Source organism: Argopecten irradians, unplaced genomic scaffold, assembly GCF_041381155.1.
Source record: "Argopecten irradians isolate NY unplaced genomic scaffold, Ai_NY scaffold_0810, whole genome shotgun sequence".
Classification (NCBI taxonomy): Eukaryota; Metazoa; Mollusca; class Bivalvia; order Pectinida; family Pectinidae; genus Argopecten; species Argopecten irradians.
Window position 1 is genome coordinate 65 of NW_027188277.1, and position 19,878 is coordinate 19,942.

Genomic DNA, 19,878 nt, shown 5'->3' on the forward strand with positions numbered 1-19,878 from the left:
TAGATATTGACTTATAAATCTGATATAGGTTAGGGGGGATACATATCCTATGGCTATAGATATTGATTTATCTGATATAGGTTATGGGGGATACATATCCTATGGCTATAGATATTGACTTATCTGACATAAATTAGGGGGGATACATATCCTATGGCTATAAATATTGACTTATCTGACATGGCTTAGGGGGGATACATATCCTATGGCTATAGATATTGACTTATCTGATATAGGTTAGGGGGGATACATATCCTACGGCTATAGATATTGACTTATCTGACATAGATTAGGGGGGATACATATCCTATGGCTATAGAAATTGACTTATCTGATATAGGTTAGGGGGGATACATATCCTATGGCTATCGATATTGACTTATCTGACATAGATTTGGGGGGATACATATCCTATGGCTATAGATATTGGTTTATATGATATAGGTTAGGGGGGATACATATCCTATGGCTATAGATAATTGACTTATCTGACATGGGTTAGGGGGGATACATATCCTATGGCTATATAGATATTGACTTATAATCTGATATAGGTTAGGGGGGATATATATCCTATGGCTATAGATATTGATTTATCTGATATTGACTTATCTGACATAGGTTAGGGGGGATACATATCCTATGGCTATAGATTATTGACTTATATCTGATATAGGTTATGGGGGATACATATCCTATGGCTTATAGATATTGACTTATCTGACATAGATTAGGGGGATACATATCCTATGGCTATAAATATTGACTTATCTGACATAGATTAGGGGGGATACATATCCTATGGCTATAGATATTGACTTATCTGACATGGCTTAGGGGGGATACATATCCTATGGCTATAGATATTGACTTATCTGATATAGGTTAGGGGGGATACATATCCTACGGCTATAGATATTGACTTATCTGATATTGACTTATCTGACATAGATAAGGGGGATACATATCCTATGGCTATACATATTGACTTATTCTGATATAGGTTAGGGGGGATACTTATCCTATGGCTATATATAGATCTATAGATATTGACTATATCTGACATAGGTTAGGGGGGATACATATCCTATGGCTATAGATATTGACTTATCTGACATAGATTAGGGGGGATACATATCCTATGGCTATAGATATTGATTATCTGACATGGCTTAGGGGGGATACAAATTCCTATCCGCTATAGATATTGGTTTATCTGATATAGGTTAGGGGGGATACATATCCTATGGCTATCGATATTGACTTATCTGACATAGAGTTAGGGGGGATACATATCCTATGGCTATAGATATTGACTTAATCTATGATATAGGTTTAGGGGGGATACATATCCTATGGCTATAGATATTGACTTATCTGACATAGGTTAGGGGGGATACATATCCTATGGCTATAGATATTGACTTATAATCTGATATAGGTTAGGGGGGATACATATCCTATGGCTATAGATATTGACTTATCTGATATTGACTTATCTGACATAGGGGGATACATATCCTATGGCTATAGATATTGACTTATCTGATTATAGGTTATGGGGGGATACATATCCTATGGCTATAGATATTGACTTATCTGACATAGATTAGGGGGATACATATCCTATGGCTATAAAATATTGACTTATCTGACATAGATTAGGGGGGATACATATCCTATGGCTATAGATATTGACTTATCTGACATGGATTAGGGGGATACATATCCTATGGCTATAGATATATGACTTATCTGATATAGGTTAGGGGGGATACATATCCTATGGCTGATAGTTATAGATATATTGACTTATCTGACATAGATTAGGGGGGATACATATCCTATGGCTATAGATATTGACTTATCTGATATAGATTAGGGGGATACATATCCTATTGCTATAGATATTGACTTATCTGACATAGATTAGGGGGGATACATATCCTATGGCTATGACATATTGACTTATCTGATATAGGTTAGGGGGGATACATATCCTATGGCTATAGATATTGGACTTATCTAATATTGACTTATCTGACATAGGTTAGGGGGGATACATATCCTATGGCTATAGATATTGACTTATCTGATTATCTATAGGTTAGGGGGATACTTATCCTATGGCTATAGATATTGACTTATCTGATATAGGTTAGGGGGGATACATATCCTATGGCTATAGATATTGACTTATCTGACATAGATTAGGGGGGATACATATCCTATGGCTATAGATATTGACTTATCTGATATAGATTATGGGGGGATACATATCCTATGGCTATAGATATTGACTTATCTGACATAGGTTAGGGGGGATACATATCCTATGGCTATAGATATTGACTTATCTGATATAGGTTTAGGGGGGATACATTATCCTATTGGCTATAGATATTGACTTATCTGACATAGATTAGGGGGGATACATAATCCTATGGCTATAGAAATTGACTTATCTGATATAGGTTAGGGGGGATACATATCCTATGGCTATCGATATTGACTTATCTGACATAGATTAGGGGGGATACATATCCTATGGCTATAGATATTGACTGTTTATATGATATAGGTTAGGGGGGATACATATCCTATGGCTATAGATATTGACTTATCTGACATGGGTTAGGGGGGATACATATCCTATGGCTATAGATATTGACTTATAATCTGATATAGGTTAGGGGGGATACATATCCTATGGCTATAGATATTGATTTATCTGATATTGACTTATCTGACATAGGTTAGGGGGGATACATATCCTATGGCTATAGATATTGACTTATCTGATATAGGTTAGGGGGGATACATATCCTACGGCTATAGATATTGACTTATCTGATATTGACTTATCTGACATAGATTAGGGGGGATACATATCCTATGGCTATACATATTGACTTATCTGATATAGGTCAGGGGGATACTTATCCTATGGCTATAGATATTGACTTATCTGATATAGGTTAGGGGGGATACATATCCTACGGCTATAGATATTGACTTATCTGATATTGACTTATCTGACATAGATTAGGGGGGATACATATCCTATGGCTATACATATTGACTCATCTGATATAGGTTAGGGGGGATACTTATCCTATGGCTATAGATATTGACTAATCTGACATAGGTTAGGGGGGATACTTATCCTATGGCTATAGATATTGACTTATCTGACATAGTTTAGGGGGGATACATATCCTATGGCTATAGATATTGACTTATCTGACATGGCTTAGAGGGGATACAAATCCTACCGCTATAGATATTGACTTATCTGATATAGGTTAGGGGGGATACATATCCTACGGCTATAGATATTGACTTATCTGATATAGATTAGGGGGGATACATATCCTATGGCTATAGATATTGATTCATCTGACATAGGTTAGGGGGGGGGATACATATCCTATGGCTATAGATATTGACTTATCTTACAGAGGTTAGGGTTGATACATATCCAGTGGAATATATAGCCCCTTTATTCTGAAAAAGAAAAATTGAAAATTGAAAAAATATTATTATAGATATAATTTTTTAAAGATAATTTCATTTTTTTAGAATGGTTCAAAATAATGCTAAAGGAAGAAATTAACTTGCGTTTACTTCAATTGATTTAATGGTTTATTGGGGAAAATTCTGAAGTCTATTATAAACCACACAACCAAAATTTCACACACATCAAAAACTTAAAGATGCTCCACCGCCAACAGAGCATAAATGACATTCATCGTTTGAACAGTAATTGGTGATTAATCGTGTATATATGTGTCTAAATAACACAAAAAATAATATAAAATAATTTATTTTTTTCTTTGGTGCACGCACAATCAGTTCTTCATTCCATATAGGATATAATCCCACTGAATTTTTTCGGATGCAATTAATCATTTTTCATATTTTTAAATTAAAGTAACATTAGAAGCTCAAACTTTTCAATGGTGGTAATGGTGTAAAGTAAGTAGCTTTTGTAACTGAAGAAAAATACTAAATCGTCTGGTCCTGTTTGTGATAGTAAAAAAATACGATTTGTCAGCAGTGGAGCATCTTTAAGTAATTAATACTTATTTATCTTTTATTCCTTTATTGACAAATTATCTGGTGGTTTCATGAATAGATTATTTAAGGTTAATTTTATAAATTAGAAAATTGTTAGTGTTAAAACAGTTACTTATTTAAAAAGTTTTTTAGTTTTCAAATGATTGAAGATATATTAAAGTATATTAAATGAGCAATGCTGATTAATTAGTAAATAAGATTGCAGGTTGTTATTTCACAATGTAGATATAAATATTTTACACAAGTTAGGGGAGTGGAAAGTCAAGAACATTCATTTGTACTGTATATATATGAACTAAAATTATATAATTGCTAAAAGCTATAAACAATTGATTGTGATTATATGTTTTTTTCAATATTCTTTATTCATATATTTTTGATCAACAGATAAACTTGAAGTCATCAAGATTAGACTCAATGATTTAATATAAACCTCCACATGATCACCTGTCAAGCCTGGACACAAGCCTGTGTATTCTACATAAATATACTTCACATCTCATTTATGACAGGTACTCTGATGCCTCTGGCCTATAGGCCTATTGTCTTTGATGGATAAATTGTTGTGTAAGTGATAAGTAGACCTTACAGGTAATTGGTACCAGTTATAATACAATAAGTGAAAACCAATCTGCATATATGGATATAGCCATTTATCATAAATTGCATACATTTAAAAACTTTTAAATCATTTCAACATGAATATTTAAAAGTACTTCTTTTAAGTTCTTCATTCTTAAAATAAAGTTATTTTTACTTTCTATGAGATAAAATCATTATTTTCAACTGTCATACGTAGATTAGGTTTGATGCCACTAGGGGCGAATACTTATCCTATGGGGGGAATACATATCCTATGCATAGGATAAGTATCCGGGTACATATCCTATGGGGGATACTTATCCTATGTGACAGCGGTACTTATATATAAGCTACTCAAGTCCCATGGCCTGTCAGTACGAGATTTGAAGTATTCAGATATTAGTGATGCTGACTTATACAACACAGTTGAGACTCTTCATAATTCTCATCCAAATTCTGGAAATGAGGTAATTGTCATTGAATTATGACATGCATATGTCTATCATTCTCTTCACCTACTAGCTTATCTGTTCTTTCTTAAAAGTAGTAAAAAAATGGGTTACAGGGATTTGAGTCAGTTTGCTAAATACATATATATATAACTTGCAACTGCTAAGTTAAAATCTTTGTTTTTTTTTTGTTCATTGTTATTACCTATGTGTTTTAATTCAAAAAATAATTTTTCAAAACTAAACATTATCATTAGTTCTGAAACAATAACAGAAATGCCAGCTGTTTAACCAGATCAGATTTGCCAAACTGCCATCTGATTAAACTACAGATCCTTATAAATATAACCTCTGTTAAATAGAGGATCTGACAACATCCCATAAGGGATGTATACTTAAAGATCACATGCATTTTCTACATCATGCTACATCAAATGAAATAAAACTATGTTTCTTCCAAGTATACAAATTCAATTAGCTTTGGGGGCGTGATGACTACGTACACGAAAATAACTGTGACATTTTTTTCAAACTATTTCTTCCCTCTGAGATTCACTGTCAAGAATTTGCAGGTAACCATTTGATTGGCCATTTCCAAAGGTCACCGTGACATGAACCCTAATAGGATTTTCTCAGATCCTCTATCAAACTTCGTGATAATAAGGATCTGTATTTTAATCAGATTGACCGAACTGTAACCACTTTACCCAGTGATTTACTTACTCAATAATATCAGGGCCTATATATACCTTTTCAATTTGGAAAACACTAAATTGCATCTTTTTTAAAACATGTATATTTTAGACTTTGAAGATAATTTGAGAAGATTTTTACATTAGATTGGGAAAATATAACAAAAATTACCGGAGAAGGGGCCTGTACTAGTCCCCAAATGTACCTAAAAAATCCCTTTACCAGAAAATTAGGTTACAGCTGACTCAACTACCGACCTAGATTCCATAACAATTTTACATATATATATATATATATATATATATATATATATATGTTTGACTATGTAGGAATTCCATTACTTTCAGAAGCATTTTTGACATATTAAATGTGTAACCTGCCAGTTATTGTATACAAGGCTTTTTCTCACTGCTTTTGGAATGGGGCCTGTGTCTTTGAATTTGGTAAACGTGCGACAAAACCAAGATTTGGGAAAATTATGAAATATGAAATAAAGCATAACAATAAAGATATATACTTTTCTGAAGCTAATTCACAAAATTTAAAGCCTTAACCAACTAAGTTCATGCAATGTTTTTGGATAGTTTTCAAGAAACTTTGGTTTTGGGAAATTTAGGGTTGAATTGGGAAAAAATTAGAGGTTTTGCCATGGGGAATGGGGCCGATTTTCGGCCCCAAATCATGCTTGGAAAAAGCCCTGGTATAGCAATAATGGTAATAAGATAAAGGCATAAACAGAATTGTGATCTGATTATCCTTTCAAGCTCTGAATATATATGTCCCATTCACAGAAATCAGAATGCAATAGTGAACAATACTATTTCATTTGTAGACTGCAATAGTAAAAATTGTATGTGACTTAGACACCGATTATCATAAACATTTGGACACTATTGGTAAATACATTTTTTAAATACCTAGATGATGCATGGATTCTTGATGGCAGAAGGGATCCAAGTGCAAAGAAGAAGAGTGAGAGAAACCCTGACAGCAGTTGATCCCCCAGCTGCAGCCCAGAGGTGGAGTCAGTCTATACGTCGTCGAGATTACCGTGTGCCTGTCCCCAACAGCCTTTGGCATATAGATGGACACATGCGTCTTGTTAGGTGAGCTCATACATCAAAAAACTTGTTGCTCACAATTGCTATTCAAAAATAACTCTTGTTTGACAGATCACTCAACATGTGTTTATTATCATAATGTTAAAACTCGTGTACTGTTTGCCATTACATAGTGGTGTCATGTGCATGCCAGTGGAGTAATTAATAATTCAAACCAACTTTTCTCTAGATGTGCGTGAGGAGTGTGTGTGTGTGTGTGTGTGTGTGTGTGTGTGTGTGTGATAAAAAACAGAATAAGACTCTATATATATATATAGAATGCATGAGAAGGATTCTAATTGTGGATGAACAAATTATATCTAAGCTTACTGCTGTATTCTAAGAATGTATACGGGAAAAAAATGAAAAAGTTACAAAACTTTTCTCTAGAACTTTTCAAAACACTTGTTTTAAAACATGTTTACCTTGTTAGGTGCATGATATTGTCTGAAAAACAATTTAATCAGCTAGTCCAGTAGTTCAACTTAAGTGACACTGGCTCAGGTATGTGTATACCAAACAAATTGTTCCTGCTTTATTTAGCATACAATTTAGATTTCCAAGAGTAGAAAATATTTAACACTATCATAATTAATGATTATGGGATGGGTTAATATTTTTTATGTTTTATTTTTCATAAGGAATGTGTTGAACATTATTATTATTCTATATTTTGCTATATGATTTTGTAGTCACAGAATAAGTCTCATTGCATTGTCCCTTTTCAGAATTTTTTTTAAAACATAATTTATTATATATATTCTGCATTTGCCTATAACAGAATTATCTACCCTTGTGAGTAGGTATTGATTGACATTGTTTGCCATTGTAACGTTGTACTTTTCATAGAAAATACCGTGAATTTTGCCCACAAAATAAAAGACATCACAATGGATATGTACCCTCAAGGGAGCTAACTCTGTAATATGGAATATCCTATTGAAAGGAATTTTGGTCTTAAATCGATTTTTTCTTAATTTGCTTTGTTTGTTAAAGTTGACCTCAGTGTTTTTCCTGGGTATTTTGGGAAATTGCCACCTGGTGAAAATTGGGAATTTTTGTGCGATAAAAGTAGGAAATTGGGAAAATTTTTAAACTGTGTTTATGGAAATTTTGGAAAAGGTAGAAATAAACAATTATCCTTCTCTAAGAAACAAGTATAAGAATGTATGCTAAAATACAATGTTCAGACTTGGGATTTCCAGATTTTTTTGGTTTCGTCACACAAAATACGCTTCAACTCACTGATTTGGGAAATTTAGACATAGATTTGGGAAAAAATAACAAGAAATACAATTGGGAATGGGGCCGAATTCCGGCCCCAAATATATAGGCAGGAAAAACACTGGACCTCAAGCTGTTTTGGAAATTTTTTTTATGCTTATGTCTGTTAGCAAAGAAGAAAATGAACATATGAAGAAAGAAAGCATAATTGTAGGGAAAATTTATTGACAGAATTGAAACATTTTAATAAAATAAAGTCATCTTTTTAATTTGTAGATGGGGAATCGCTACACATGGGTGTATTGATGGATTTTCAAGACTGATCATCTATCTCAGGGCTGGAACAAATAACAAGTCAGCTACTGTTTTGAGACTTGTGGTTGATGGAGTATTAGAATATGGACTTCCATCACGCATCAGGGCAGATAAGAGAGGAGAGAATGTCCAGGTGGCGCTCTTCATGAACTTAATGAGGGAGGGAGAGAATGGCTGTCTCACTGGACGTTCTCAGCATAATCAACGTGTTGAACGGCTTTGGAGAGATGTCCACAAGGATGTAATTGAACATTTTTATAGGACCTTTTACGAATTAGAAGATGAGAAGGTACTTGACCCTGACAATCCGATTCATATCACGGCCATCCATCTTGTTTACTTGCCCGAAATCAATTCTGCACTAGATCGTATGAGGACGGCGTGGAACAATCATAGACTGAGGACAGAGAGAAATCGCTCTCCAAACCAGATTTGGTTTGAAGGTATGACAGATGAAAGATCTTTGGATCATACTCCTGTGAGGGAAATTTATTCAGGGAGTGTGATTAGAGACAGCATTGCAGAGAAATTGAATTCCTTTGGTTTAAGCCTTCAAGATGTTGAGCCAAGTAGTTCTAACCAAATTGACGATGGTGATCGTGTTGTGATTGAGACAACCGGTTTAGACTTAGTGGAGGACTTTGTTGAACGAGTAAGGAGGGAAGCCTCCAATAGTCCCAATATTGTATCTCTTCGGGAAAAATATTTGTTTTTCGTTTCGAGGATAAGTGACCATGATTTTAACAATTAACGTTGATGTATATATATATACCTTAATGCCTTTGGCTGACCATTAGAGTAGATGGGAAATATACAGAACATTATTTGATATTCATGATCACTGCGCAAGTATTAATGCTGTTTTTGATATCCGATGATCATGATATGTATCAAATCTCGGCCATTGACAATGCAATGTATATATGTAATATAGTTTTGGCCATGTACATAAATGTATATTTGCCATTTGCAAGATTTGGGACTGAAATTCGAACCCATTTCAAATGACATCAAATAATTTTTTTTTTCCAAATTCAAGCCTTAAATATCCCAAAATTGAAATTAAATCATCCAAAAATTTTGTATGAACCAAGATAGTTAATTAAGGCTTGAATATTTTTGTATTTACTTAAAAAAGAACATAAATTTAAACTACAATGGAAATATTAAGGGCTGTTCCAGAAAAACATATAATGGTAGGGGGGGAAGGGGGGGAAGGCACTTTGAAATTGGGAGACCCACAGATAGAAGCGATTTTCAATTTTGTTGACCCCTCCACATATCTCTTTTTTTGTGAACGAGACTATGGCATAGAAGCGATTTAATTTTTTGTTTTGTTCCAACATTTATTTTTATTTACATATTTTAATTTCTAGCATCACCGAATAGTCCTTGGACAAAATTGCGCTGTTTATGGTGCAGTGAACTATTGTTTGATGTGCTGCATCTATAACTAAATTTGTACAAAGGTACAATCTTCCTAGAACTAGTGGAAAATCTGTTAAAGATACCGAAGTGTTGCACAAGGGTAATGCAAGAGTATGCGTAGACATCTGGACATTCACACTTAGCTTGTGAAATGCCACTTTTTCCTCGACTTAATACCAGTGAACCTAAATAAAGATCTATTGATGACAAATGTATTTTACCGAAACTGTTTCTCTGTACCATTGCCAAGTTTGATTGAATATAATATGTTTTAAATAAATAGTTATTTTTGTAGTCAGGATGACTGATTTGTATTTTCTTATGTCATTAATGTTTTAAAGAAACCTTTACATTTAACTCAATATATTTAAATTCTTTGTTATCATTTTTATTTAATTTTTATTTAACAAGCCAATTGATGCTGATTTCATTGCATTAAGCTCATGAAGATTTCTGCAGCAACAATTCTGTTCAAGTATTGCTTGCATTTGTCAATCATGTTACACTAATACATTTCAACTTGAAGATAACATGCATGAAAGTATCTTTGCAAAATTGTAATCAAACATTGCTCACATTGTCACTCCTGTTAACATATATACTATCTGACAGTAGATTTGTAGTTATTTTATTGTCTCCTTCGACGGCTGTTTGAATGTTAAAAAGAGAAACAAGAGGCCCATGAGCCTTAACAGTCATCTGACTATTAGCAAAATACAACATAGTTGTAGATTTTAGCCTATTTGACCCCTGTGACCTTGAATGAAGATCAAGGTCATTTATTTGAAAAACCTAGAAGCCCTTCATCCCAGCATATCACGGGCCCAATATGAGTATCCTGGGCCTTCTGGTTCTTGATAATAAGTCTTTTAAAGATTTTAGCTTATTTGACCTCTGTGACCTTGAATGAAGGTCAAGGTCATTCATTTGAACAAACTTGGTAGCCCTTTCTCTCAGTATGCTACAGGCCCAATATGAGTATCCTGGGCCTTTCGGTTCTTGAGAAGTCCATTAAAGATTTTAGCCTATTTAACCCTGTGACTTTGAAATGAAGGTCAAGGTCATTCATTTAAACAAACTTGGTACCCTTTCATCCCAAGATATTGAACAATGTGTAAACAGAGACCTAGAATCTCTGAACGTTTGGGCTAAATCTTGGCTAGTGACTTTCAATCCTAACAAAACTGGTAAATTCTTAAACTTTACGGACAAACATAGACACCTTGGTGTAATAATTAGTTCAAATGCTAAATGGGGGATTCATGCGAAATATATCATTCTGCTATGAAAAAAATGTTTAAAAAAAATAAAATTCATTTTAAAAAAAGATGCTCTACTCTGTATTTATAAATCTTTTATTTTACCCATTTTAAAATATGCATGTGATCTTTGGGATGGTTGTTTGCTATCAGATTCTATAAAATTAGAAATAGCTCAACATGATTTTTTTAGCGGCAAGAATTATTACTGGTTTACCTTCATATGTAACTGTTTCAGCTTTATACTCTGAAACGGACCTTGAAACACTTTCTGAGAAATGCAAAAGAAGAAAACTTTGTTTAGTCTACAAGATTGAAAATAATTTAGCACCAAACTATCTCCATTCACTTCTTCCTCGGTTATACAACATGTAATAACTATGATCTAACACTAATTATAGAATTTCTCTTTAAGGATTCCGATTATTTCGTGTAAACCTAATCTACAGCTTGAGTTAAAAAACTTTTCTGCTAAAGTTAATTAAACAAGAGGCCCATGGGCCTTAACGGTCACCTGAGTTCAGATACAGAATGAAACAAAGACATATAAACACTATCGATATTGGCCCATCAGGCCTTGAAGTCAGTCAGTGATTTTATAAATTTGACTTTTTAATCTATGGTATTTGGTTCCATCAAATCTGTGAATTCAGAAGAAAGATTTTTGAAATGTTATCCATTTTGACCAATTTTGCCCCGCCCCTCTGGCCCCTGGGGGTTGGCCAGGACCAATATAGATATGGTGTTAAAATGCTATTTCAGGCTGATAATTCTAACCCAGTTTGACTAATTTCCTATGATAAATAAGCAAATAATGTTCATAAATGTGTTTTTTCCTATATAAACTATAGTAAATTTTACCCCTCCCAGGGGCAAATTATGACATCCCAGGGCCATGAAATTCACAATTTTTGTAAAGGGTCTTATAAGACCTTCCAATCTATGAAGAGTATCTGGTTCCATCAAATCTGTGAATTCAGAAGAAGATTTTTTAAAATTTTAACCATTTTGACCCCTTTTGGCCTCGCCCCTCTGGCCCCTGAGGGTCGGCCAGGACCAATATAGATAAGGTGTTAAAATGCTATTTCAGACTGATAATTCTAACCCAGTCTGACTAATTTCCTATGATAAATATGCAGATAATGTTCATAAATGTGTTTTCCTATATAAACTATAGTAAACTTGACCCCCTCCCCAGGGGGAAAACAAGAGACCCCCAGATCATATAATTCACAATTTTTGTAAAGGACCTTTCCATCTATGATGAGTATTTGATTCTACCACATCTGTGAGTGGAGAAGAAGTTTTTTGAAATTTTAACCAATTCTATCCCTTTTGGCCCCTCCCACAGCCCCCTGGGGGATGGGGGTCATATAATTCACAATTGTTTACGGACAAACTATGCACGTCATAATGAGGAAAAACGGTATAAAGCTAGTATATTAATAATCCGAAATAAAAGGCCAAAATAAATAAATTCAAAGTAAAATCAAAATCATTTCTATGGAATATATATTCAGCCACTATAGGGCCTTCTTCAGTCCGAAATAACACTAACACAACGTGTTCGTCTACATGTTTGTTTACATCTATTGTGTGCAGGTACGAAATGTCTCGGCCCGTTTGATGTATACGGCGAGTTTGCACGATGATGGACAAAAGGCGATTAGAATAAAAAACTTTTCAGCTTAAGTTAAAAAACTTTTCAGCTTAAGTTAAAAAAAACTTTTCAGCTTAAGTTAAAAAAAACTTTTCAGCTTAAGTTAAAAAAAACTTTTCAGCTTAAGTTAAAAAAACTTTTCAGCTTAAGTTAAAAAAAACTTTTCGACTTAAGTTAAAATAACTTTTCAGCTTAAGTTAAAAAAAACTTTTCAGCTTAAGTTAAAAAAACTTTTCGACTTAAGATAAAAAAACTTTTCAGCTTAAGTTAAAAAAAACTTTTCAGCTTAAGTTAAAAAAACTTTTCAGCTTAAGTTAAAAAAAACTTTTCGACTTAAGTTAAAATAACTTTTCAGCTTAAGTTAAAAAAACCTTTTCAGCTTAAGTTAAAAAAGTTTTTCGACTTAAGATAAAAAAACTTTTCGACTTAAGATAAAAAAACTTTTCAGCTTAAGTTAAAAAACTTTTCTACTTAAGTTAAAATAATCTTTTCAGCTTAAGTTAAAAAAATCTTTTCAGCTTAAGTTAAAAAAATCTTTTCAGCTTAAGTTAAAAAACTTTTCTACCTAAGTTAAAATAATCTTTTCAGCTTAAGTTAAAAAAACTTTTCTACTTAAGTTAAAAAAAACTTTTCAGCTTAAGTTAAAAAAATCTTTTTCAGCTTAAGTTAAAAAAATCTTTTCAGCTTAAGTTAAAAAACTTTTCTACTTAAGTTAAAAAAAATCTTTTCAGCTTAAGTTAAAAAAAAAACTTTTCAACTGATTTTTAAAAACTTTTCTGCTTACATAAAAAAACTTTTCGACTTAACTTTAAAAAGATCTGTTCAACTTTATAAGTAAAAAAAATCTTCCATTAACAAAATTAATTATGATTTATACATATTGGATCAAATATGCTTTAATAAGATATTTCATAATGTTTTATCTGTAAAATGTCTGTGATTGGTTGTGATTAATTGTAAACTAGTCTAATTTGACTTTTTAACAAATGCAAATTTTTTAGATGAGCAACAGGAGCTAAATGAACGTTTGACTTAACAAAGTATACATGTTACCACACATCCTCAATAACTAAAGTTTATTATTGGTACTTATCAAATTATACTAACTTGAATTTGTCCTGTGTATATCTATTATAATTAATATATGCCATATCAATGACATTCCTCCTCAAAAAAAAAAAAAAAAAAAACAAAGCAAATCACACTTGACACTTGCCACTGTCAGTTACTAAAGTATACATCTATTGTTGGACAGATCAAGTGAAGTGGATGATATTTGTATACATTGAAGGGTGGACAATGGCATGTTAGTTATACAGACTAAACTAAGTAATTACATGTCAACATATGTAATCATTACTAGACAAAGAGTTTAATAACCTTGTTTTGAAAATCCACCTGTATATATTCATGTAAATGCACAGTGAAACCATGTATTAATACAAATATCTTATAATACATATATGTAAATCTGAAAAACAAATATTGAACAAATCTGTTTTTCGGGTGCTTTGGAATACACTTTGCAATATTTTAATATGATAGGAGTATAGAAATGTTATACAATCAGGATTGTATGAAGAGAAATCTATAAGATGGAAAACAATTACTTTAATAATGTCAAACTTAGGTAGATACAGAAACTTATCACAAAGTAACCAACTTTTTAAACATTTGATAATTATAATTCTGCTTTTTAATTGATTTTTTTGCATCTACGTGTAACTCAGAAATAAATAAAATTTATGAATTAAAGCGAATGCATCTTTTCAAATTAATAGATTATCTAATAAATATGATCATATGTTTCAAAGGAACTTACATGGCATATAAAGGGTTAATTACAGTCAGCAATAGTATACAAGAATTCACGTGTAGATTTCCATATGTTAAACATCAGTAAATAATTGATTTTTTATACCGATGGAAATATTTGAAAAAATATAACTAAAAGCCTACATTTTCTAATAATATAATAATTTTTATGGAATTGCAAAGTATCACTGGTTAATTTCAGTCATTACATGGTATATCTTAAGGTTCAAAGGAACGTAAAAGGTATTTATATTACATCTTGAAATCGTCAAACTAAAACTTATAGAGATTCAATTAAAGACGCCTTTGTAATAGTTGGTACCGTTACCTTTCCGAAACAGAAATCAATAGTGTCATAAAAACAATTATAACTAACATCAAAGTTATTATTAACTGTGAAGATTGCTTTCGTTGTTTTGTAATCATGAGACGGCCTGCGTTATGAAAATTAACATTTAATTTATTTTAATTAAAGAAGCTCCAACGCTGACAGAGCATAAACGATACTCATCATTTCAACAATAATATTGGTGTTTAATCTTGTATATATATGTTTAATTAACACAAAAAAAATGAAATAATTTATTCTGCTTTTGGTGCATGCATTATCAATTCTTCATGCCATATAGGATATAGTGCCAGGGATTTTTTTTGTGACGGAAATAATTATTTTCAATAATTTTGCCTTGAAGTAAAGTTAGAAGCTCAAACTTTTCAATGGTATAAAGTAAGTAAAACTGATTTGCCTGATTTTGTTATATTATTGCCAATATTTGAAGTGGTCAGTATGTATCTATCATTGGTACATTAATGCAACTTTTGTGTTTTGAAATATGTGTTCACAGAAAAATTATTCAGACAATGAAATACATAAAAATAGTTTATATTAAGTTTATTTACTTTTTTTGTAGGGTTTGTTTTCATTTGAAATTATTGGTTGAACCATGTAAAAATGATTTGGATGTGTTCGTATGATATAGTAATCATTTCAACTTTGGGAATGTCATGGAAAAATGAAATTAAAACATTAAAGTTTCACATACATCACTATAGGATACAATCAGGGTCATGTTATGTAGAAGGTACAGTAATGAAAACATTTATATGTTAACTTTTTGGCAAAATGGTACAGTATACTATCACATTTAGTGTAATTCAATATTATACAGTAAAATCACATTACATCCATAACTAATATTCTTATCCATACATTTACTGTATACGTTTATACACATATGCTATTGATCGTTCTGCCAGTAAATATATGCAGTGTCATAGCATGAAAATAAAGTTTGTATGCACTTTTTAAAAAAAAATGGAAATAGCTGAGTAACAAATACATGTACTGAGTAACATAATCGTAAGTGCTTATAATAAAAAAACACAAATATTAAGTTACTTTAAATTGTCAAATTCGGAAGTAATTGTTCATATTAAGACATCTTTCAGTGAAACAACCCAGTTTTTCTAACCATTCATCATTATAAATAGAACCCGGAAAGTTTCCACGTGGTAATCGTGTTTATTAACAAAACTTAACAGTCAACCATTTACTAACCTCCAACTCTCCGTCCGCGACGAAAAAGCCTTCTAGTCGTCTCTAGTATGTCTGCAACTTGTCTTCCTTTGGCATTCTGGACAGCGTCAAGCGCGTTGTTGACGACTGCCGAGGGATCCATTGAACAGAAAAATGCAATATGCAATGAATGAATGAAGAGTTTTACGTACCGTGACGCTAAATATAACGTTTCGGGGCACGAGAAAAGATAGGAAATGGAGTAGGAAGAGCAGAGTATATAGAGAAAGCATAGAGTGAGGAGTCGTCTGCTATACCTATATATCTATTAATTTGGAAGACGACTCCTAGATTCTAAAATGTCCTACCATGGCATCGTCTAGCAGCAACTAGCCCCACCCATCAAGAGCAGAGGGAAAGGAAGGAACCTAATCTATCGATTTTGTATATAGATTCTATAATTTTGAAGCCCTTCTAATTTATCTATGTGAAAATATCTAAGCTATGACCTGTACCTATACCTAACCTCTGGGCCGGCGTTATCACACCTACTCTTCATCGAAAGACCGCAGAGGGGTTTTTATCGTGCAAGGCTGGGCATCCTCACACGGGACACCGTCTTTAAGTCCCATCCGACGGACTAGGTGTTAGTAGTTAGTGGTTGTCGTGCGTGTGCTTGTGAATTTTTTGGTGTCCCTACATTTAAAACACAAACCAAGACTGACTCCATACAAAAACTGTTCTTCTTGTCAATGTCTTTGCTTTCTGTATTGCCCATACCTATCTTTCGACACATAATACTGTACATTCCGACGTTTTTAAAGTATGATTGTGCATATTGTGACATTAGTTTTTGTGAGGGAGTAGAGAATTTTAGTAGGACGACTATAGGAAGTTATTATAGAAAGAGGGTGTTGAGCCGAAAGTGCATGTATGGATAATTTTGGAAGAGAGAAAAAAAAAAAAAAAAAAAAACCATTAAATAAATAAATAGATAAATATTTCTACGATAGTGGACAACAGAGTGGGAGATAAAAACATGAGGGCAGAAATGGGGATTGTATACGGGGTTGGGGGGGGGGGGGAGTGGGTGGTTGTCGATGGATAACATTTGGATGTGTGTGTGTGTGATGTGTTGGCTGGTTGTTTACTTCAGTTCTCACTCTTGGTGTCACTAGAGTGCCCCAGCAATGGGGACGAGCCTGGAAGAACTCCCGATGCCATTGTTGTATTTGTAAAAAAAAAAAAAAAAAAGTGTGTTGACGAGGTTATGAGTTCAGATGTGTGGTGTGTGTGATGTGCTGGCTGGTTGTTTACTTCAGTTCTCACTCCTGGTGTTACTAGAGTGCCCCAGCAATGGGGACGAGCCTGGAAGAACTCCCGATGCCATTTGTTGTGATGTTTGAATTATCCCTATATATGTTTTGCGACGTGATGTCAGTATTGATATATGTTTATGGAGAAGAAAAGGAGTAAACAGAAGGTAATGGGGAGGAATATAGTGTTATGTTCATTGTGAGAGAGGGAGAGAAAGATAGAGTGTGAGGAGAGTAGTGGGAGAAGATAGAATTTTTGGGGAGTGAGTGAGGACGTAGAAGATATAGGGGAAAAAAAGAACAGAGTGTGGTGGCCAATCAGGTTCACCAACCCGACCTATATCTGGGCAACCCATAGTAAGGATATGGCGATGGTTTATTGAATGGGTTTCACTCTTAGATAGTATGAAGATAGCTGAGAGGGGTTGGACGAAGTATGATGTCCATTCAGATCCCCCGCCCCGACCTATTTCTAGGCATCCCATAGTAAGGAAATGGTGACGGCTTATTGAATGGGTTACTTACTTAGTTCCCGTTATGTGTTTGTTGTAAATGGAAACCGAGAAGAGAGGAGAGAGAGAGAGAGAGAGAGAGAGAGAGAGAGAGAGAGAGAGAGAGAGAGAGAGAGAAATGGTATGTTGGCCAATTAGGTCCACCGCCCCGACCTATTTCTAGGCAACCCATAGTAAGGAAATGGTGACGGTCTACTGAATTGGTTACATGCCATGTTCCTATTTGTGTGTGTGTTGTATATTTAGGGATAATGCGTGTTATATCTTGTCATAAAAAATTTATTGTCTTGAGAAAGTTGAGTAAAAGTGTGTTGACTATGCTCTCTGTTTATCCAGTGAAGCTAGACAATGGTTGATGGACCTTATGGGAATATGATGTTTATTGAGTTCCCTGAGAAGTTCTAGTCTTGCCGAAAAATGTTTAGAACAAAAGAAAAAAACATGATCAATAGTCTCTAAATTACCACAGAATTCACAATTGGGTGACATCTGTCTTACCATAATACTTATGTTTGATCTTAACTTGGTTTTGCCTAATCTAAGCCGAGTGATGATTCTATCATCGGTTTTGGAGTGTCCGAAAAGTCTAGGTTTCCTAACTGGTTTGTCTAAAATCTGCCTTAAATTATTAGAACTGTCTTCCCAAATTTTGTCCCACTTCTGATCTATAGCTACATTGATGAGAGAATAGGCTTCAGTTTTGGTAAGTCTGACATCTACATCAGTTACGTTATGACCAAGAGCTTCCCTAGATAATCTATCAGCAGCTTCGTTACCTGGAATATCTACATGAGATGGTACATAAACAAATTCTACTGTTCTACCCTGATCTGATATGAGTTGTAGGGAACAAAGAATAGAGTTGAGGGTAACTGGTCTAGTAGTGTTTCCGGTTTCAATAGATTGAAGGGCCGAAAGACTATCTGATAGAATGACTGCCTTATCTGGTTTGGTCTGATCTAATAATCGTAATGCTAAGCCTATAGCTATAAGTTCACTGGAGTACACAGAGCAGTTGTCCGAGATCCTAACCGATATGTTTGTGTTGTCGTCAGAGGAAAAAACACCTAGACCTACTCTACCTGTTGTTGGGTTTTTGGACCCGTCAGTATAGTATTTTATGCTATCACTATATTTATCCTCTATAGTTGCCATTGATATTACCTTAGCGCCTGTTGGATTTTGCTTTTTATTGGTGGTATAAAGTAGCTCATAGTTTATTACTGGTTTAGGTAATAGCCAAGGTGCGATGGGATTCTGGAAACTGTTGATCTATGCTGATGTGATCTAAATTTAGTTCAGATAGGAGTCTATTAACCTGATGATCATATCCTGGTTTTTTATGTTGATGTAATCTATCTCTATAAACAGTTCCCTTAGCATTAGCAACTAGTTTAGTAGGAGGGAAAGTTGTACCTAATGTTTCTGTTCTAGCCCAATACTTAAGAATGAGTTTTTCCCTCCTGAGATTTAGTGGCAATTCGCCGGATTCAGCTAATAAACTAACTGACGGAGTGTTTTTAATGGCTCCTAGTGCTATTTATAAGTGCCCTACGCTGTATTACGTCTAGCTCACTGAGTACGTTATCTGAGGCCGAATGATATACTTGACAACCATAATCTATTTTGGATCTGATCAGGGCTCTGTAAATATTCAAAAGTGTGTTTTTATTAGAGCCTAGATTGTTGCCAGAAACATATAGAAGTGTGTTAAGGGCCCTTTTACATTTTTCCTTAATGTATTGTATATGTGGTCTCCATGATAGTTTTGGATCTAAAATCATTCCTAAAATATTTCACTTTGGTAACGTACTCAATGCGCTTGTCGCCTAGATATAGATCTGGTTTTCTATTTTTCCTAGAGAAGGACATAGCTACTGTTTTACCCTTAGAGATTTTAAAACCCCATTTATCAGCCCAATATGCAAT

General features: G+C 33.6%; 2 protein-coding genes across 5 annotated transcripts; one reads left to right on the forward strand and one right to left on the reverse strand.

The window, feature by feature from the left end:
- The first annotated feature begins 3,169 nt into the window (after positions 1-3,169).
- On the forward strand, positions 3,170-10,233 carry LOC138313648 (uncharacterized). 4 transcript variants are annotated; one of them, XM_069253999.1, is made up of 3 exons: positions 3,170-4,647; positions 6,726-6,910; positions 8,405-10,233. In XM_069253999.1, exons 2-3 carry the CDS (start codon positions 6,726-6,728, stop codon positions 9,192-9,194), a joined length of 975 nt encoding a protein of 324 aa, XP_069110100.1. In that variant the 5' UTR covers positions 3,170-4,647; the 3' UTR covers positions 9,195-10,233. The 4 variants fall into 4 exon arrangements, with proteins under 4 accessions (XP_069110100.1, XP_069110101.1, XP_069110099.1 ...); XM_069254000.1 differs by having other exon boundaries at positions 3,171-4,592; XM_069253998.1 differs by lacking the exon at positions 3,170-4,647 and adding an exon at positions 5,002-5,129.
- Positions 10,234-18,264: 8,031 nt separating this feature from the next.
- On the reverse strand, positions 18,265-19,104 carry LOC138313650 (uncharacterized). The gene has a single exon (XM_069254002.1). It carries the CDS (start codon positions 19,102-19,104, stop codon positions 18,265-18,267), a length of 840 nt encoding a protein of 279 aa, XP_069110103.1.
- Between the last annotated feature and the right edge of the window lie 774 nt (positions 19,105-19,878).